The 20,919-nt window shown below is 34.9% G+C and overlaps 1 protein-coding gene across 7 annotated transcripts in view; it reads right to left on the bottom strand.

Moving 5' to 3' along the window:
• Positions 1 to 20,919, bottom strand: part of LOC129718573 (uncharacterized) — a 310,807-nt gene that overhangs the window by 57,195 nt on the left and 232,693 nt on the right. For 5 of the 7 annotated variants that reach the window (XR_008726972.1, XM_055669465.1, XM_055669469.1 and 2 more), the window contains exons 9-10: positions 16,691 to 16,711; positions 5,133 to 5,286 (exon numbers count right to left, since the gene is read on the bottom strand). Coding sequence is in view for 6 of the 7 variants with exons in the window: in XM_055669465.1 (XP_055525440.1) it covers positions 5,133 to 5,286; positions 16,691 to 16,711 (175 nt within the window). In the remaining variant the exon portion in view is untranslated. The remainder of the gene's footprint in view (positions 1 to 5,132; positions 5,287 to 16,690; positions 16,712 to 20,919) is intronic. The other 2 variants (XM_055669466.1, XM_055669470.1) reach the window with 1 other exon arrangement.

Raw genomic sequence — 20,919 nt, 5'->3', positions numbered from 1 at the left:
TTATCGGTTTTCCGACAGCATAAATGCTTTATTTAGCAACAAACCAGTCCAGTGACGGCGAGAGTGTCGTCAAAAGACAAGCGAAAAAAATAATAATAATAAAAAACTGTTATTTTTCAACATTTATTTGAGTGCAAGTTACAAACGTCATAACTTGCACGCAAACTTTGATCAAAGTTAATTCTTTTTTTTTTCGTCACGGTGTTATTTATTTTTTGCCACCCACTTTGCTAACTTTTATAACCATGGACATAAAAAGAATTCGAAATTTGTATCAGCCTAATTGTGTTATTTTACTTTTGGATGTATATGATAAAGCTTACGATTTTTGAATATTTTATCTGTTTGATTTTTTGAATATATGTTGAATCTGATTTTTTAACTTTTGTCTTCTTTTACTTTTTTTCAATTTGACAAAAATTGTACGAGGAACAAATAGGGTAGGTGAGCCAGTTATGGCAAGTGCACCAGTTATGGTTATATCGCATAAGTGAAATGATACCAGTTATGGCACTTTTTTATTCAAACTCTATAGGCCATAACTGGTTCATGTCATAACTGGTACGCTTCCCCTAGTCAACATGTCAAAAAGTAGTAAAATCACATAGCCTCAAACTTAAAAAGTCAAATATTCTAAGATTTTAAGTTTTAAAATTAAATAGATATAAAGTTAACAAGTAAAAGTCGAAAAACGTAAAATGTTAAAGGCCAAAAAGTCCAACCAACAAGAAGTTAAAGAGACTCAAAGTCACAAAGTGAAAAAGTCTTTAAGAAAAAACTTGTTCACAAGTTAAAATGTCCACAGGCAGAGCTGGATTTAAGGGGGGGGGCCCAGGGGGCCCGGGCCCCCACATTTTTGAGGCCCCCACAAAATGAGAAAAAGTTCTTTTCTCTATCAAAAATGAGATTCAATCAAAAGTTCAATTTACAGTAAGAAAATTTGAACAGACCATTTCAATCTGAAACTTTCCTTCAGTGTTATTTTTTCGCGAGCGCCAATATCACAACCACATCCATAAGATTTCACCTTCGATTCTCTTGGAATGACACACATTAACACACCATTTGAATCTAACCAGCGCGCATGGGAAATCAAGCAGGAAAGAAGATAATCCACAAGTTTTTTTAATACATTGGTGTTGATTCCGAAAATAAGTTTACCTGTCCGAATCAGGGATACTAGATTTGCGTTGCAAAATGCAGATTTTCAGAGTCCGTGTGCAGATTTTATTGACCTGCAGAAGTGTGTAGGGGTAAACAGGGTAAGACCGCCCTGCGGGGTAAGACCGCCCACTGTAGTTTTACTACCAAGTTATAAAATAATTGAAAAACTTCTTTAACGTGTCTATCACAGTATAATTACATAACATTTTGCACGTTTTTCTGTTTTGATAGTGCGCGAACGGTCGCAGAAATAATCAAAAACAACCTTTCAGCTGGCAACCAGTCAATGCGCTATTGTTTTGCGGCAACGGGACTTAAGGTTTTTCAGTCTAAAAATCTATTGTTTTGTTCGTGAATATACGTTTAATCACTTGCCTGAATCTATCTTCTTTCGGGAACATCGAAGGCCGTGAGTAATCTTGTAATTTTGACTACTTTTTCGGTCAAATATGAAAATGTTCCACTTGTGTAATGTGTTAATGTGTATGGGGGTAAAGTCGCCCACTATACAAGGGGTAAAACCGCCACGTATCCAACTGCTTGTTGTTTTACTTCAAGACCCAAATGCCTCGACACTACAAAGGGAATATTTACAGGATCAGTAAAGCAACTTCAAGCCACATAAGACATCGATGTTAATCGACCATTTTCGATTTGGTTGAAGCTTTTCTAGTAATATATTTTAACGAAACTTATTTTTGAAAAAAGTAAACATGTGTGAAAATGGTGTTGATGAACCAAAATAATTTTAGAGCCATGACGGTTCGTTTGATTGGTATGACGTCTCCGGCAGAATTGAAAATAGTAGTTTTTTACCTCCGAAAAAAATACACACTCTAAAAAAATTCAAAGAAAAGGTATAAAAATAGAATTAAAAATATATTTTTTTTTTCAAATTTATTTGAAAAAATATGTTTTTGCCTGTAAAATCTAAAAAAGGTAAGCTAAAATTTTATGGTTGTTGGATCATGGAGTAATAGAAATATTAATAGCTAAATTTTTGTGAAGAATTTTTTTTTTGACGGTTTGTTTGGTGTATAGAGTCGTTGATAATTTTGTTCTTCAAAAAAAAAACATAGAAAATTGAAAATATGAATAAACGAAAGAATAATTATTAGTATTTTTCTATACATAATAAGTCTTCAAAAGAATCATACAGACAGGTTTAATGAGTTTTAATTTTTAGCTTAAAGATAGGTATATTATGAATTCAATATCTTGAAAACCCCCAATTCTGAAAAATCTATTTATTTTGAAAACCAAAAAAGTTACCTAAACATTGATCTGAACTTGAATAATCAGAAAATAAAATAAGTTGAAACTTAGAAATTTTTTTTTAGATTTTTCACAGTGTATATTTTATTTAAAAAGAAAAAAAATACCATCTACAACTTTGTCAGAGACACTATACCGATAAAATCAACTGTTTCGGCCCTAAAAATATTGTTTATCCTCAAAAAATGGTGGGTGATCTTACCCCGCGGGTGGGCGGGCTTACCCCGCATGAAAAAGATCTGCACATTTTCAATGAATTTTTAAAAATTGAGAAAAAAAACTGGAAAATAAACAAAAATATTTCAGTTCTTATTTTTTAAATGCGGGTATTGAATAGAAGAACCGCATTTGAATAGCGAAGAAAAAATGAAATTGCAGCTGCAACTTTTTTTTCTATAAACAGAATTGCTTAAGGGGGCGGTCTTACCCCGCTTACCCCTAGTTTTTTTCCTAGGTTCTGTAGATTATTGCCAGCGTAGCCTTATATTTGCGCAGTCTTTCTCAAATTGTGTGCAAATTTTTGCTTGCGGATCGCATTTTTTTCGAATTGCGGTAGGTTTTTATTTTTCAGATATCAAGAAAAAAATCCGGATTTCGAGCAGTTGCATACATTTATTTATTTGAGCCTAATGATCTCGAACGCAACTGGAGAAAGGTCTTTATCGAAGATGAAACTGATTGAAAATAGGTTGCGTACGACTATAAAGAGTGAAAGGCTGTCAAACTTAGCATTGTTAAGTTGAGAGTACAATATTCTGAAGGAGCTGAATGTTGATTATTCAATCAATAAGTTCTCTGCAAAAAAAAACTCGTAAGAAAAAATTCTAGCAAATTTTTGGTAACTTTTCAATGGAAAATAAGTGTTTTTAACTCGTACGATAAAAAAACGGGTTTGTTTTATTCTGGGGCCCCCACTGTAAACTGGGCCCCGGGCCCCCACAATCGTAAATCCGGCTCTGTCCACAGGCTTCGAAAGGTTCGAGAAGTAGTCGAAAATATAAAATGTCATAGAGTCAACAACTGAAAAAATTAAAACGGTTAAAAATAAATAGTATTAAATATAAATAGTCACAACATCAAAATATCATATATTCAAAACGTTCAAAATAAACAAAACGTTAGAAACACTGAAGGTTTCAATATCAAGGAAAGTTTAAGCAGTAAGCATAGAAAAAATGTTAGAACATTCAGAAGATAAAAATTCGAAGAGGTAAAAACCCAGAACTTTTTAACAAAATACAGAAAACAAAAGAGAAAAAACGAAGAGACAAACAGACATAAATTACAAATAATGATAAAAATAATAAAAAGACAATTAGACAAAACGATAAAACGGTGCAATTGACAAAAATGACTGAAAAATATAAAAAGATCAAGGTTATTATCAAAGGTAAATGTCATGAAACAAGAGGAAAGAATATGAGATAGCAGAATGATAAACAGATAGAAATATAGAATAAAAGTAAACAAGAAGAAATTCAAAACAAAAAAAAATACGAGGAATAAAAAAAAACAATCAAAAGCAGAAACTAAGAAGTAAAAATATCAAGAAGTGGATCATGAAATCAAAAATATAAAAGGACATTAAATCAAAAAGCCAAAAATTCATAAGATCAGTAAGTCAAAAGTTCATAAGGTCGAAGTGTCAGAAAGTTAACAGTAAAAAAAATAAATATTCAAAGTACAGAAACAATCATAGAGTCAAACAAAATTTTAGAAAAGAATAAAAATATAAAAAAAATTAAGTTAAAAATTAAACACAAACCGAAAGTCAAACGAATTGATCAGGTAAAATAGTTAAAAAGCAAAGAAAAAACAAAAAGACTTACAAACATGAAGTCTAACAAGAAAAACACAGACATGAAATCACAAAAAAATCAAAAAAAACATACACACACAAAATCACAAGCAAAAAATGGAATTTCAAGAAGACAACACAGATGCTCATACTGTAAAAAATTAAAGATAATAACTTTTTACCCATTCCGGTGAGTTCTGGTGCCCCTTACCACCAACAATTTTTCAGAGACTTAAATGAGCTTTCTCGTAAACATAACGTTGACGCGACGAACCCGGCGAGCAATTACTATGCGACTGCACAAAAGTCCAGAAACCGAATATAGGGGGAAATTTGGATCTAAAGCTCGATAGCAACATTTTAGAAAAAAACTTTCTTCTGCAAAGTTATTGCATATGATAAAGCGGCTACTGGAAAAATATTAATAATTAGGGTGACCCAAATTTTCGATGAAATCAAGTATCTGACTTTTTTTATCTTTGTAGATAGGAAAAAATGTTGTTTTTCGTCAACCAGTGTTATGGGACAAAGGACAGATAAAAGGACACAAAAAGACAAAAGAACCAAGAAAATAACTATTTGTCATTATTCATCCAAAAGAGCAAATAAAATAAAACAAACGGCTAAAAATAATAAAACAAAATAAAGCCACGAAATAACAAAAATAAATCACATGCAAGGTTTGTTTTCCTGGGGCATATGCGAGCCAATTCGAGCGGATCACTGCAGCCGAACCGCTAACAACAACCGCAACCATTAATTTCAATACTATTAATGTTTCAATCCGATCCTTTTTCACACACTGGTGCACCGTTCCTTCTCGTCATCTCTTGCATGTTGTGCACACTCCGGGTAGCGCTACTACAATTCGGATAAACCGCAACTCACTACTAACCTCTGCTCATCGCCGGTCGATATCGATGCCAGCTGGGCTCCGATCCCTCGGCAGACCTGTTGGGCCGTCATCCAGTCCACTTCCGGGTAGGAGATAAACAAATAGCAGGACGCATTGTAGGCCTTGAACCGTTCGTCGTGGCACTCGGAAATGGCTGTGTGAGCAGCGGTGCATGAAACGAGATAGAGAATTGATGTGAGTTAATTCGATTGGCCCAAGCCGAGCAGATTTTGCGCCCACAGCCTGGTGGCGATAGAAAACCCCCTAGGTGTAGTGGCAACATCAAGCGTGTCGACACACACAATCTTCAAACAACAAAAACAATTTTCGATACTACTAACAATACTACGAAAAACGGCACAGCGAGCTTATAGAGGCGAGGAGGGTGGCCAAACTGTTTGAAATAATCTGCAGACTGGTGGAATTTCAAATCATTTTCCAATTCAATGTATTCCAGGTGCCGTTTAGTACTATTGACCACCCCAAAGGAACATCGAATGAGCACATCAATACAGCATACAAAACACACGAAAGCAATCGAATTTGGTGGAAAATTTGTTATGAAGGTGGCGCGTTAGCGCACGTTGATGTTCTATCGCCTGTTTAATTTTTTATTGATCTATCATAGCATAATTGGCTATAATTTTTTACACGCGATTTCAACTCTATTTGAATTGATCTGTCGATAAGCATAAGCATGATTCTGAAATAAATTGCATACGGAACTAATGAAAATGAGGATTGAAGCTCTTGGAATGGTGAAATATATCTTTTTGACTTCTTGACTTGTGAAATATATCTACTAATGAGAAGACATTATAACTTATATTTATGGGATGTTGTTCAGAACTAAACTCATTTTAATTAGAATGTTGTTCAAAAATTTCAACCGTAAATTTTAGAAAAAAGTAGCTTTCGTCATATTTATCATCATCTAATGGCACGAAAAACAGGAAAAGGAACCCTGAGAAACTCGCTTAGACAATGAGTTGTGAAATTTATGCTCTGTAGTACAGCAATTAGTCATCGCGTAATCTTCAGTGTTAATTTTAATCTAGCAATTAGATGGAGTCTAGCGTTTACTAAGTTGTTTCCATGCGTCTTTGGTTTCTCACATGTAGCAAAGTGTTATTTTTAAAATGAAACTATAGTTTCTGTGCGAGAGAAACCTCGTTTCTTTAATTACTAGTCATAGCATAAAAGTGCACGCGTGCACATATGGTGTAGTGGAATAAATCAGTATCACCACTTGGCTGGTACGAGTTTTGCCAGTGGGATTTATTGTGAGAGTAGTTTCTGTACGAATGCAGTGTAATTATTATACAAAATAACTGAAGCACATATTCCTTTTCACTTTCCAACTTTTATGTTCGAGCTAGACGCAGTTTTTTTCACGTTGCGTGGAGTTATGCTCTCGAAAGGTTAGTTAGGGTAAAACGCAGTTTATTTCTGAAAATGAAAATGATTGAGAAGACTTTCTCAAGCATAATTAAATTCTCATCAGAGGGTGTTTCACCTGGATAACTTCACTATTTAGATTCTGCTAGGGAAGAAACAACCCGAGACACGCGGTTTGTGCCACATCATAGTAAAATAATAACTTCGTCCCTCCACACCCAGACTCCTACCGTCCCGGATTCGAAACGAGAATGAGAGCATTCAAGTGTGCACTCATATGCATGCCGGAAGATCGAAATACACTCTATATACAGATCCGTCAGACGGTGGAAGTATCCCTGGTATGTATGAATAGAACTCAATGAAGCGAGTAATTGGCTTGCCTTTTCCCATCATTTCAATAGTTTGTTATTTCTCTCGGATTGCGAGTAGCAGAGCGCGGTATTTTTTTTCGAAGGAGACTTTCTGCATATTGAACTGAAGCGAAAATTACGCTTGGTATTTTGTTGGTGGATAATACACCAATCGCCTCCATTTCTGGATCTATAGCACATAAGTGGATCATTTTTCATATTGGTTTTTTGCAGAAAGCGCCATTCAGACTTTTCATGATATATCATTAGTAAATACGTTTCAATGAATGGATTTATCGTTAATGCTATGAAATGTAATTCATTGGATGCAAAAACCTGATTTTAATCACGAGTGGATATGCTTCCTAGAAAAAACGACCAACTCAGTTTTCTCCGGGAAGAATTCGATACCCAGCTTACGAGCCCCTTCAGACAACTTGTCTAAGGTATCTTGCAATGGTCCTTTCAGATCGTTAGCCTCGCTCCCAGTAATAGATACTACGCTATCGTCTGCTAGCTGTTTTAGCGTGCATGAGTTTGCAAGATATTCATCGAATTCGTTGACGTAAAAATTAAATAAGTATGGACATGAGCCCTGGCACTTAAGCAGCTAATTCGGGAAGTTTTCGAATTGCCATGCGAGAATTGCAGATGGTTTTCTGACAACAAATTAAGCAAAAAATTATTCAATTTCGGTGATAGTCTCGGTTAAAAACTCTACAGGGATTGAGTCAGAAGCTCCCTTAATTTCCAAGACAGCAGAAGCCATTTTGTTCTTTCCGACCCATTCGAGTTGAAATTCAGTAGAACACAACGCTAGGCAGTCGTTCGTTCCTTTGCCCCAGCGGAATACAGATTGAGTATCTGAGAGTAAGCCGTTTGTTTCGACCCATTTGACTAACCGTAAGAGGATAATTTTCTCCATCAATTTTTGGATGCAGGTGATGAGAAATAGGTTTTCACGCATCCTTCAGTAAGAATTCACAGTCTTGCATCAATTAAAAAAAAAATTCTGCTTGTTGAAATTTTCTCTAAATGGGCATAAGATTGGTTTAAAAATACTGATAGGTGATGGGAAATAAGTTTTCGCGCATCTGTAAGTAACCACCAACAGTCTTGTATCAACTAAAAAAATTTTTTTTGCATGTTGAAAATTGTCCTCAATGGGCATTAGAATGGTTTAAAAATACTGATAGGTAATGGTAGATGATGGTGATATAACGTAACGAAAATAAAAATAAAGTTGCCTTATATCGAGGTATGACTTGTGGTTTACTCCAAGTTAATTTATAAGCACTGTCAGTTCGTTCCATCACTATGGGTATCAGTGATAGTCGCACCAAGACTTTGCATTTCACCCCAAGAAGGTATGCCCTTTTTTGATGAAGTTCCTTATCTTCATTAGTTCAGCAGACCATATCTCGTTAGGCGTAAGGACACCTTTTTCAAGAATATGTAGATTTTGCTGAATTTATGCGCTGCATTGTCACAGTAAGTGTTCCGAGGTTTCCACCTCAGAATTACAGAAATGACATATGTCATCTGTCAGTTTACTATTGTTTTAAGGTGATACCTACTCGGACAGTGTCCAGTCAGTAGGCCAATTAACGTACTCCTGGTTTGATTTGAAATTAAAACCGGGTGGGACTTGCTTCGGTTTTTCTTCAGAATTTTTTGTGAGAAAGATTAGGAAAGTTGATTATTCTCCTCTTCCTAGATTCTTCTGGTATGGCATAAGAACACTCTTCAACGGGATCGTCAGACGTACCCTCATCGGTTGGCAAAATTTCTTCTTTCCTTTTTCGACGGATACTGAATGCAATTGCTTGCAATCCAGTATCATTACATTTTGCATCATAGGATTCTTGAAACAGCCTACCCCACAACCAATGATCATAGATTGACAGGTTAGGAGAAAGAAGGAGTTTGATTGCCTTGGTAACGAAAACATAGTAAACAAACCTGATGCTGAAAGCTTCTACGTCACAACGTCGAAGGCTCCATCACAACGCACTTGATAAAACAGGATTTTAAGCAATAAATACAACTTTTGAGAAAAGATTTTCTCTTGTTGTATTGGAAATCAATTTTTGAACATGTGGTGAAGAGGAACAGTTATAAGCGAAAACAGTACGGTTAGCGAATTATTCGGGTTATTCACAACACCAAGAAATTTAATTTTAAATTTCCATCCGAAATTCAACATAGATTTTATTCGGGTAAGATTTCCCAAAAATACGCCATCAAAAAAAAAATACATAAATAAATCAAGAATCCTAATCAATTTTTATTCTGCAAAGTGCCTTGATTTCTTGCTATTTTCTCGAAACGATGTCGGATGGAGTCTCGAATATTTTTTCCTGTGACTGTACAACGATTTCGAAAATTACCGTGGTCTCGTCTTAATTGTTTTGTACTTGTTAATATTTCCCTCTAGAATACTTTTTTCATGTGTTTTGATCCAATGTTGATACGTGTAGCAACATATTTTTCGATCCTTTCTTGAAACACTTCGGGAAATTGCTTTTTAAAATTTGAAACAGACTTTTTTAACATGTTAACATAACTAAACACAGTTATCTCTGCATTATTGTAAATCCAGTCACAAGATGTGTTCATGCAATTCGATGAATCGAACCATTCTTGCGATGGTTTCACCTGCTCACTTCTTGTGGGAGATCTTCCTTATAATTGTCTCTGGATTTCTCAACCAACTATCAATTATTAGCTAATAATTCCGCCTGTGTCTTATGTTTAAATCGCAGACTTTTTACAGACGGATCTCTTTCAGGTAGCGTAAGAATATTTGGAACGGCTGTAATGTTTTTGCTAGTAAGACCAGAGTAAATATATTAAATGACTATTGCTTCACCATGACCGACAAGATACCGGCATTCGAAGCCTTCCGGTTTGAAGTGCTGGGAACACACAAACTTTGCATCTTCTATGAAGAAATTTCACATGGTTTTATTGAGCAAAACGGCATTTCAAGAACTATGCACTCCGTCAACTTCACATAAATGAACGCACTGCAATTTTCAAAACAAATTTTGTGACGTAATATCCCCGAGCGCTTTGATCGAATTTCATGTTAGGCGCGTACATATGGTAAGCATGCAACATTTCCACCAATACGGCGGTAGGTATCTGCCTAACCTCTGCTCTATTAATATTGCCCCACAACTAGTAGGCAACAATTTATGCCTTTTTCTGCAGAACGAAGCCACGTTGCACTTTCGCACGTTTACTTCTATTCTATTAAACCATTTTCGGCGGGTGATGCCATATGGCATCACCTGCCATTCTAACATTGATTTAAGTTTAACAATTATACTTGAAAATTTGCACGATGAAACTATTCAGTATGGTTAGAGAACAGATTGATCTTTAATATGCAATACAGTTTGTGTCAATCGTGCATATAGTTTATGAGTAATAAGAGTTTTAAGTTCATTTTTTGAGGTAAAAATTGATTTTTTCCGCCGGGAATGGGTTAATAGTGCACCAGCTAAACAAGGTGTCAATGTCAGCTTGGATAGAACAGCAGTCAAGAGCAGATGTAACTACTCGAAAAAATTTGGGATCATCGGCAAACATGTATTTGGGAGATTGTATGGTTGAACATATGTCGTTGACAAAAAGAATAAACAATAGAGTCCCAAGATGGCTTCCCCGAGGCACACCCGAGTGTAACGTAAACGTTAATGAACACGTTCCGCCGATAGGTACAAACGCGCCGCGCTCGTTGAGGTACGACGATATTCATTTCGTGAGCCAATCCGGCAAACTCATTTTCCGTAGCTTTGTTACCAGCAGAAGGTGGGGCACCTTATCGAACGCTTTGGCGAAGTCAACGTAAATAGCATCGACTTTTTGGCGCTTATCCAATGCGCTAATAAGCAAAGAAACATATACCATCAGGTTAGTAGTCGTAGAACGTTTTTTTGACAATGCCATGCTACCATTCGGATATAATGTGGTGAATTTTTGGGTATAGTGAACCAGGCTTTCGAACACTTTCGGTAAGCAGTTCAGTATGGAAATAGCCCGATAATTTTTTACGTCGTAAATACCACCTGCTTTATGAACGGGAACGATTGCCGCTGATTTCCATGCACTGGGAAAGCTTCTATAGGAAATGATCCTTGCAGGCAATGCAAGCGACTCTGCACAGTTTTTGAAGAAGACAGGTGGTAGACAATCAGGACCAGCGCCTTTGTAACCATCGATAGATTGCAGTTTCATCATCACATCACGAAGCGAATAGTTTAAAGGTGTCAAACCTAAGTCGAACTGCGGCAAACTCTTCAGATACGCTTCAGACGAAGGTGGTCGGTTATTACTGTTACCCAGGTAGATCGACTACGATTAACTTGTTCGAGTGCACTGTATAAAAAGTATAAAGAACGGGGCGAAAGTGGACAGGATCTATACCGATTTGAAAGCAGCGTTTGACTGTGTCGATCAAGACATTTTGCTGGCGACAATTGAACGTTTTGGTGCATCACACCATTTCACTAAGTGATTTAAATCGTACCTCATGGACGGCACACTGTACACTAAATAAGGCAACACTTAGACAGATAGCTTCGCTAACCTGTCGAGTGTTCCTCAAGGAAGCAACCTTGGACCACTACTTTTTAAACTTTTTTCAGCGATATTTGTTACGTCATTGGAACGATGGTTGCAAACTCATTTATTCTAATGATCTCAAACTATTTCGGATCATTTGCTCCATAGCGGTCTGCAAAAAATTGCATATCTAGGGAAACCTTCGAAAGAGTGTCGGTAATAAAAGATCTGTGGGTACTGCTCAACTCGCAACTGTCCTTCAAGCAACACTATTCTCATATCATTGTTCAAGCAAACAGAAACCTCGGAGTTCACTGATTCGATTTGCTTGCTATCTGTATACGTCTCACTAGCTCGTTCTATTTAGGTAACATTTGCTATATTATGGAGCAGGGTGGCAATGCCTTGTATAAAAAATGACCTTCGAAATTCGCTTACAAGCAGTGCTCAAAAGTTTCTTTATCTCAGAGAAAAACCCTCTGTTCAAAATTTTAAGCTTTTACGGACTTTGGGAAAAAGTGCCTCGAAGTGGTCAAAATTTCACTTTTTCGACTAATGAAGAAAAGCACAGGCATGTACATGAAATTGTCGATATTGAAATTTTTTTTCAATGTTAAATATCTAAGAAATGAGATGAGAAAATTCCCAGCTAAAAAATTTCCTTTTCTCCCACCCACCCCACTTAATTGAATCCAAAAAGGTCAGTTGATATAAATTAATAAACATAAATACAAGTAAAAATACAACCACCGAGCCTGCGTTTGTGTATTTAGGCACAGACTCATCTGTTTTTTTTCGGTTTTTTTTTCACCGTTTTCTTTTTGTTTTGGCCTATTGGTCATTCCGCTAGAGATTATCATACAACCTATGCGAGAAAGATTAGTAGAGTAAATTATTCTTCGCTCCCTAGAACCTTCTGGTCTGGCATAAGAACATCCTTCGACGGGATCGTCAAGTGTACCCTCATCATTGGCAAAAAGGAAAGATGTTTTCTGTCGAGGGTGGCTCAGCTCTCTTTAGCATTCCTGCGAAAAAGCGCTTTGATCGTTCTTTAGAGGAACGTTTCATTTTTTTCCTCGCACAGTTTGTACGCAGGACATGCCGTAAGCTCACGCTGAGTTCCCCCGCAATAAAAAAACACTTAAAGTGTCTCTACTGCAAGCGGTCTCAGCATGATTGCCTCCGCGTTTGCTGCCGCGTGCCGCGTGCCTGGTTGAAGCAGTAGGTGGCTGTGTAACCTAAGTGCTTACAATTTTCACAATGCATAACTCGTGGTACAAACAGGTGTACAGGCAGACGTACCCTGTCCAACAAGACATAGTTCGCCAGTATGGTTCCGGCGAACATTGCCCGAAAGAAATCCGAAGGGAGCAACTTCTTTTTCCCTTCTTCGACGAATAATGAATGCAATTGCTTGCAATCCAGTATCTTTACATTTTGTATCATGGGATTCTTAAAACAGCCTACCCCATAACGCAAACTGTCATGGACAGTGAAATTTTTCTCGGTAACTACATCGTCCTTGGCAGGGAATGAATGTACTTTTCATGGCATCTAGGTATGCTTTCACCAATACTTTCGGGGCCTTCGGTACTGAGTTAGGTTCATGGGAAGCTAAAGGGGAAGGTAGAGGGGAACTGAAAGAGGAGATTTCAATCTCGTCCCCACTTGTTTCCACATCCACATGCATGTTGTCCATGTTTTGCGGGAGCGTTTTGCTCTACCGCACGCAAGCACGCAAATATGGGTAAATGTGGGTTCAAGTAATATATATTGAATTTTAGAACAATTTTTCAAAATAAGATAGATAAAATTTAACAAAGGCAATGGTATTTGAAGAAAAATAATAACAATAAAAAAATATATCACAAGACTTATTTGATCGTTTGTCTACGCGCCCTCCTTCCTGGCTGCTAGTTGGATTAATCCGGTGAGCGTCTGGGCATGAATCGCAATCAGGAGTCTCCTCCGGCAGACTAGGGTCTAACAACCCCCTGTTCCGTCTGCTGGATACTTTTTACATTACAGAACTGGTACCGAAATCACAAAATAAAGCACGCGTACCGTCTGCATACAATGCAGTATTGTCCCAATTCGTAGGGGTAAATCTATAACGGAGCAATGCTCATTTGCTTCTTATCGCAGCGATAGCAGAGAAGCTAATGAGTTGTTGCATATGGTGGAGCGCTTATTTTTATATTATCACAAGTCAGGGTGACCAAAAGTTTTGATGTAATCAAAAATGTACCTTTCCTGTAACCCCATTAGTTTTAAGCTATTAGTCATATTTCTCCAGTTAGAGTTCTAGGGCAAAGTTTTTAGTCATCGTCTAGCGATTTTATAAAATAGCTCCTAATCGGTTTTTTTGAAAAACAAAAAAATCTTTTTGTGGAAGTTGCTTAAAATAATCGTGGCAACAATCTGTAATTCTGATGCAGATGGAAAGAATATTTCCCGATAAAAGTTTTCTGAAAATCTCTTGAGTTTTCGCATAAATTGAATTAATTTGCTGGAATATTTCGAACACACACTAAAGCAGCAATTTATTAACCTTATTCCATCGTCTCACCCTCCGGCCGAAACCTGACAACGAACAGCTTAAATACGCATTTACCATAGACTACGCAACACATTGACTAAGCTATCGTTCACTACTGTATGCAAACATTATAATACTTGCAACCATTTTCTCTACTCTCAACACGTGCTACGCACCCAATTTTAGCACAAACGAAATCCAAAACGCTTTCGGTCATTTGTAAACAGTAAGCGGAAGGAAAGTGGGCTTTCCTACCAGCATGTTTCTTGGAAATGACAGTGCGAAAACACTTAATGTTATTGGCTCTTCATTTGGAAAATATTTCTCGAACGAATTGAGTTCTACTTCTGCAAATACGTCTCAAATACAGAGTGCCCTTTGTCGCGTTCCTTACAGCATAGTAAACCTAAGTAAGTTAAGTTTCTCGGACGAAGATGTAAATAAAGCCACAGAAAAAATTAAATCTTCTTCTTCAGCTGGATCTAATGGTATTCCAGCTATTATTTTGAAAAGATGTGCCATCGTGCTTCGTGCTTCCGCTAAGAATGATTTTGATCAAATCGCTACTACAAGGGTTTTTTCCTAATGGCTGGAAGAAGTCGATTATGTTTCCCATTTGTAAAAAAAGGAAAAAAAAACACGATGTTACGAACTACAGAAGAATAACTTCCCTATCCGGTGGATCATAATTATTTGAGATTTTGGTAGGCAACATCTCCACTGCAAACGGTTTCAGCATGATTGCCTTTGCATTTGCTGCAGCGTGCATTGTTGCAGCAGTAGGTGGCTGTGTGATCCAACTGCTTGCAGTTTTGGCAATGCAATGTGGTACAAACAGGCGTACAGGCAGACGAACGCTGTCCAAAAGAAGTTCGGCAGTGCGGATCCGGCGAATGTTACCCAAAAGGGGATTTCCGAAGGGAGAAATTTCTTCTTTCCTTCTTCGACGGATAATGAATGCAATTGCTCGCAATCCAGTATCTTTACATTATGAATCATGGGATTCTTGAAACCGCCTATCCCATAACTAGTAGCCAACATTTTATCCTGTGAGCTCATGTCATATATTTCAACAGCCCAACATGTCTTTTACTCAGGTAGATTGACTACGACTAAATTGCTCGAGTGCACTGTATAAAAAGTATAGAGAGCGGGATGGAAGTGGATACCATCTGTACGGATCTGAAAGGAGTGTTTGACCGTGGTGATAACAACATTTTGTCGGGTAAAATTGAACGTCTTGGTGTATCACACCATTTCACTATGTGGTTAAAATCGTGCATTATGAACTGCACACAATACAACAATATGGCGGGTGGTCCACTTTTGGAAAGGGATTCACTAAAGGTTTATCCACTCTTCCATCCTCAGTCCAACAGTGGACCTGCGTTTGTATATTTAGGCACAAACTCTTCTGTTTTTTTTTTTAATTTGCCTTTTTGACCACGGTTGCCAATTCACCATCGGAAATTATAAGAATCGGCAGCTTTGTTGAATGCGTAGCGTGTGCTGAGAGAACAATTAAATGAGTTCCGTTCGTATACTAGGAATAAAATTTTCATCAGATTTACAATGAATTGCACCAGGTTTTTCTATTTCTTGGATGCTCTCCAAAATTTAGTGGCACTGAACGTAACACAAAATATCATCGGAAAAACCTTTAGGTCTGTTGCAAATCTGTTAGCGAACAAATGTTTGTATCAAAACAAAAATAGATTGGTCTGCATATTTGGTATCCTTGCATTCCGATCGAATGCAATTAGTTCAGAACAGTCAACATGAAGCGGAACAAATTTATGCATGGAATTATAGCAAAGCAGCGCACTAATTCTGGATGCTGTCTAACGATTTCCAAAACTGTGCCAGCATTTACCTAAAACACGTGTCCCCATTAAATTATTTGCTCACCTACCCAGCCCGTATGCAGATTTGTTTCGACAGGAAGCTACATGTTTTACCACATACCTGAGCAAATGCATGCCCCAAATCAAATCGGTAACTAACTGATTTAGATCAAAGCCCCACCAGCTCTGTCTAGCTCTACTCGTACATCGTCATCAGGATACTAATTTCGTTTCTCTGCATAGCTTTCAATCGAGTCCACTTTTCAATTACAGTTGATGATCAAACAGATCCCCTCAGTTGTGCTTTCGGAAATCTATTACCTAGTAGCTGCTCCTGGGACTGAAGGTGTGTCCTGTTTAGTTTTGGTCGATGATTTCAAGAAAATCCGTTTCTTCCCCGTAATGCAACTGAACTGAGTGAGCGTTGGATGGAACACGAAATGAAAATTCTCGCTCCAAAAGTTCTACGGCAACGAAGCCAGCGCAAGCAGATGAAAGCATCGAAATGGGAGGCGGCAGGTGGAGGAGATGGGGAGTGAAAATGGAACGACCGCGAATATGCAACTGTACAACGAGAAATTACATTTTCTAAACAGCGATTTGCGTCAAACTTTTTCTATGGAATACTCTATTGGTACAAGTCAAACAACTACGCGCGACTAGTCGCGAAATCAGTTTCTGCCAATCTGCTGAACCAGTTTTTCAAGTCGGGAAAGAATCATTTTTTTTTCGATTGCTGTTTGCAAATTGGTACAATTATTTTTCATGTTTATTTTTTTCTTTTTGAATGACGCATTTTCCCTTCAAACTTGGTTGTGCAGAGTTTCCATACAAAGTAGCACACAAACTTACCACCACGCGGCCATTGTCTTCCTAAGTGTGATTGATTAGTTCGTGTTTTGAATGGTTAGAGTCAGTGGTTGTTTGCCCGCGCGGGTTAAGTTCAGGTCAAAGGGGGGTGCGAGATTGGAGAAAAATATGATAAATCGGTATGATTGATATGTCAAGTTCCGAACCCTAATCAGTGTTGGTAAATGTTTGTTTTTGGTTTTCAATTATAAATCACACTACTCTGCGAGTTATTGTGGTGGGGTGGTAAGCTGATTTTAGTCGTCACTTTTGTAAGCATTGGTATGGAAAATTTGCTTTAAATGAATTCAATTTTCCAAACGGCGATACCTATGTTTATGCTTCACACATTAATTTTTGGTAAGTAAAATTGTAATACGTCACTACTGTAAAGAACGCGACTAAACTAGAGAGTTAGCTATTCGAAAACATGAAAAATTGTATTATAATGAAACTGAGTGGCTTGATATGATATGCATAAATAAATCTCTCACGAGGCGACAAGTAGTATTATATAACATATAGAAATCCTATATAGATTTGTACACTTACTACAAACTGGGCAATCACCGACCATGAAACCATTTGCTATTCTGTGGAAATGCTGTTTATTAAAATTACATTTAATAATGATTTTTTTCAGTATCATATAAATCGAGATTACACAAAATTAAGACCTTTACCACAGACAAACAGACATGCCTCTTCAAAGAAAAATCCTGAAAAATCTTCGTCCTTATTCGAAACGTTGCACTCATGCGCCATCATGGGAGCTTTTTGCCTACTAACTTATTTTCGCAAAACGGTTTATGTCTTTGTGGGTGTGCGCGCTTACCTTAATCAACACCAGTGGCATCACTGACGGTTTTGATCTTTGATAATGAATGTGCACGATTGTTTATAGCGACACTAGCGGCATCACTGCCCACTAAGCCAAATTTCAGAATAATCGTTATATTTCTAGTCAATGAAATCATCACCGAGTGGCACGTCTGTTTGTCTGTGTCTTTACTGTGGTAATTTCAAGCGACATTATTTAACAATAAAAATTTTGAAAAATAAAAATATTATTTTAAAATGGATAGTATCTGATTTTTGAGCCCACATACAAAACTGCTGATATATCACTTATCATTCTTCATTTATCATTCTCATATCTCATTTGTCGTTTTTCATCTCCCATTCCTTCATTCTTATTTCAGATTTCAGATTTCTAATTTCTCATATAAGTATCATATTTTAAATATCATATTTCGCATCACATAGTTCAAATCTCAAATCTCTTATATCACTTCTCATTTCTCATTCTTCATTTCTCATATTTTATTCCTCACTTCTAATTTCTCATTCCTCATTTCTTTTTCTCATTTCTCATTTCTCATTTCACATTTCTGATTTCTCGTTTCTCATTTCTCATTCCTCATTTCTCATTTCTAATTTCTCATTTCTCATTTCTCAATTCTCGTTTATCATTTCACATAGCTCATTTCTCATTTCTCATTTCACATAGCTCATTTCTCATTTCTCATTTCTTATTTCTCATTTCTCATTTCTCATTCCTCATTTCTCAATTCTCATTTCCCATTTCTCATTCCTCATTTCTTATTTTTCTTTTATTATTTCTCATTTCTCATTTTTCATTTTTCATTTATCATTTGTCATTTCTCATTTCTCATTTCTCATCCCTCATCCCTCATTTCTCATTTCTCATTTATTATTTGTCATTTCCTATTTCTTAATTTTTATTTCTCTTTTTTTATTCCTCATTTCTAATTTAATGTCTCTCATCTCTCATTTCTGATTTTTACTCCTAATTTCTTATTTCTTTTTTCTAATTTCTCATTTCTCAATTCTCATTTATCATTTTTCATTATTAATTTTTCATTTCGCATTTCTCATTTCTCATATCTCAATTCTCAATCCCCATTTCTCATTTCACATTTCTCTTTTCTCATTTCTCATTTCTCATTTCTCATTTCTCATTTCTCAATTCTCAATTCCCAATCTTCAATTCTCATTTTCCATTACTCATTCCTCATTTCTCATTTCTCATTTCTCATTTTTCATGTCTCATTTTTCATCTATCATTTGTCATTTCTAATTTCTTAATTTGTATTTCTCATTTCTTATTCCTCATTTCTAATTTAATTTCTGATTTTTTATTCATCATTTCTCATTTCTCCTTTCTTAATTATCATTTCTTATTTGTCATTTCTCATTTCTAATTTCTAATTTCTTATTTCTCATTTCTTATTTCTCATTTCTCATTTCTCAATTCACATTTTCCATTTCTCATTTTTCATTTTTCATTTTTATTTCTCATTTCTCATTTCTCATTTCTCAATTCTCATTCCTCATTTCTCATTTCTATTTTCTCATTTCTTATTTCTCATTTCTTATTTTTCAATTCTCAATTCTCAATTCTCAATTCTCAATTCTCAATTCTCAATTCTCATTTCTCATTTCTCATTTCTCATTTCTCATTTCTCATTTCTCATTTCTCATTTCTCATTTCTCATTTCACATTTCTCATTTCTCATTTCTCATTTCTTGTTTCTCATTTCGCATTTCTCATATCTCATTTCTCATTTCTCATTTCTCATTTCTCTATTCTCAATTCTCATTTCTCATTTCTCATTTCTCATTTCTCATTTCTCATTTTTCATTTCTCATCTCTCAATTCTCATTTCTCCTTTCTCCTTTCTCTGTTCTCTGTTCTCACTTCTCATTTCTCATTTCTCATTTCTCACTTCACATATCCTAATTTCTAATTTCTAATTTCTAATTTCTAATTTCTTATTTCTAGTTTCTAATTTTTAATTTCTAATTTTTAATTTCTAATTTCTAATTTCTAATTTCTAATTTCTAATTTCTAATTTCTAATTTCTAATTTCTAATTTCTAATTTCTTATTTCTAATTTCTAATTTCTAATTTCTAATTTCTATTTTCTAATTTCTAATTTCTAATTTCTAATTTCTAATTTCTAATTTCTAATTTCTAATTTCTAATTTCTAATTTCTAATTTCTAATTTCTAATTTCTTATTTCTAATTACTAATTACTAATTTCTAATTTCTAATTTCTAATTTCTAATTTCTAATTTCTAATTTCTAATTTCTAATTTCTAATTTCTTATTTCTAATTTCTAATTTCTAATTTCTAATTTCTAATTTCTAATTTCTAATTTCTAATTTCTAATTTCTAATTTCTAATTTCTAATTTCTAATTTCTAATTTCTAATTTCTAATTTCTAATTTCTAATTTCTAATTTCTAATTTCTAATTTCTAATTTCTAATTTCTAATTTCTAATTTCTAATTTCTAATTTCCAATTTCTAATTTCTAATTTCTAATTTCTAATTTCTAATTTCTAATTTCTAATTTCTAATTTCTAATTTCTAATTTCTAATTTCTAATTTCTAATTTCTAATTTCTAATTTCTAATTTCTAATTTCTAATTTCTAATTTCTAATTTCTAATTTCTAATTTCTAATTTCTAACTTCTAATTTCTAATTTCTAATTTCTAATTTCTAATTTCTAATTTCTTATTTCTAATTTCTAAGTTCTAATTTCTAAATTCCAATTTCTAATTTCTAATTTCTAATTTCTAATTTCTAATTTCTAATTTCTAATTTCTAATTTCTAATTTCTAATTTCTTATTTCTAATTTCTAATTTCTAATTTCTAATTTCTAATTTCTAATCTCTTATTTCTAATTTCTAATTTTTAATTTCTAATTTCTAATTTCTAATTTCTAATTTCTAATTTCTAATTTCTAATTTCTAATTTCTGATTTCTAATTTCTAATTTCTAATTTCTAATTTCTAATTTCTAATTTCTAATTTCTAATTTTTAATTTCTAATTTCTAATTTCTAATTTCTAATTTCTAATTTCTAATTTCTTATTTCTAATTTCTAATTTCTGATTTCTAATTTCTAATTTCTAATTTCTAATTTCTAATTTCTAATTTCTAATTTCTAATTTCCAATTTCTAATTTCTAATTCCTAATTTCTAATTTCTAACTTCTTATTTTCAATTACTATTTTTTTTCTCATTTCTTTTGTTTCATTTTTTATTTCTCATTTCTCATTTTTCATTCTTCATTCCAGATTTTTCATTTCTTGTTTTTCAGTTTTCATTTCTTATTTCACATGACATAATATCATAGCTTTATCGTCAAACAAGGATGTTAAGGTATTAATAAGGTTGATTTGACCAAATAATTTAATT

Source organism: Wyeomyia smithii, chromosome 1 (assembly GCF_029784165.1).
Source record: "Wyeomyia smithii strain HCP4-BCI-WySm-NY-G18 chromosome 1, ASM2978416v1, whole genome shotgun sequence".
Lineage (NCBI taxonomy): Eukaryota > Metazoa > Arthropoda > Insecta > Diptera > Culicidae > Wyeomyia > Wyeomyia smithii.
This window is presented reverse-complemented; position numbering and strand designations above follow the sequence as displayed.